Raw genomic sequence first — 1119 nt, 5'->3', positions numbered from 1 at the left:
AACAGTTTTGTGCATACTTTTTTTGGTGTCTTCCCTTCCTCCTTTCCTACCCACCTTGTCATGGGAGGAGGTAAGTGTGAGAATTTTCTGTGTGCCAGCTTTATATGTGGAGGAAGGCGCTTTGGCTATCCCCCCTTACCCCCCCTTTTTTTTGAGACAGCGTCTCACTTTGTAGTTCAGACTGGTCCTGAAGTACGTAGCCTAGGTTGGCCTCGAACTCAATGTGATTCTCCTTTCTCAGCCTCCTGAGTGCCGGGATTACAGGCCTGCACCACCACACCCGACATTTTGGCTGTCTTTAAAGGTTCAGTACACATCACCACTTGGTTTTGGATTGACAGAAAGAGGTGAAGCAACGACTTTGCAGTGGGGTTGAGGGAAGGTGGAATGTTGAAAGGAGGAAATTTATCTCTGTTTTCCTAGTCAGAGGACTTTCAGTACTAAGTAGCTAAATTTAGCTCAGGTTCCTGTCAAAAGCATCATTTTGGGGGGGCGGGCCCTGGGGGAAGAACGGAAAACCTTTTTGTGTATCCTGCTTCATGAAGCCAATAGGGAAGCAGGAGGAGATGAGGTTGCCATGGAGATGGTAGCAGTGTGCAAGGGGAGAGCAGCAGGGTTTAGAATTCCAGGAAGGAAGAGAGAGTGATGTCATCAGATTCCATGGACCAGCCCAGGAACCCCTGTGAGGTTGGTGGGGAGTTGGGTGTGTGTGGGGGTGATGGAGTGGGAGTTTGTGCAGGGGAACTGTGGCTTCAGTAAGGTGTGGGGAATCCAGTTCAAGCAGAGAGGTTGGTTGTGTGAAATTGTGCTGATCTGCATTAATGCTTGATTAAAAAAAAATCTGTAAAATCATTCTGAATTTGCAGAATATTTTCTTTGTACGAAAAAGGACATATTTATTTAACAAAGGAGCTCATTATATGTAAAAATGTAGTATTTTTTCATAGTCATAGCCCGTAGTTTTTCTGTATGTCTTTATCCCTTGTATTTGAGGGCATTTGTGTGCATATTTTGGATATATATATTATTGTCTTTGTATGGTGCTTTTTATGATACAGCTAAATGTTTTATTAATGACTGATTATGGTATTTATTTTTATATGGATGGATCTATATAAT

The 1119-nt window shown here is 43.0% G+C and overlaps 1 protein-coding gene across 1 annotated transcript in view; it reads left to right on the top strand.

The window, feature by feature from the left end:
• Positions 1 to 573: 573 nt before the first annotated feature.
• The window catches only part of Rbfox2 (RNA binding fox-1 homolog 2), a 190249-nt gene continuing 189703 nt past the window's right edge, over positions 574 to 1119 (top strand). Inside the window, exon 1 of the mRNA XM_033765943.1 lies at positions 574 to 687. Within this exon, the coding sequence (XP_033621834.1) occupies positions 646 to 687 (42 nt within the window). The 5' untranslated portion in view covers positions 574 to 645. The remainder of the gene's footprint in view (positions 688 to 1119) is intronic.

The sequence above is a fragment of the Fukomys damarensis genome, unplaced genomic scaffold, assembly GCF_012274545.1.
Source record: "Fukomys damarensis isolate Sample0158 unplaced genomic scaffold, DMR_v1.0_HiC HiC_scaffold_19, whole genome shotgun sequence".
NCBI classification, from domain to species: domain Eukaryota; kingdom Metazoa; phylum Chordata; class Mammalia; order Rodentia; family Bathyergidae; genus Fukomys; species Fukomys damarensis.
The sequence above is the reverse complement of the archived record's forward strand: the minus strand, read 5'-3'. Positions and strand labels throughout refer to the sequence as shown.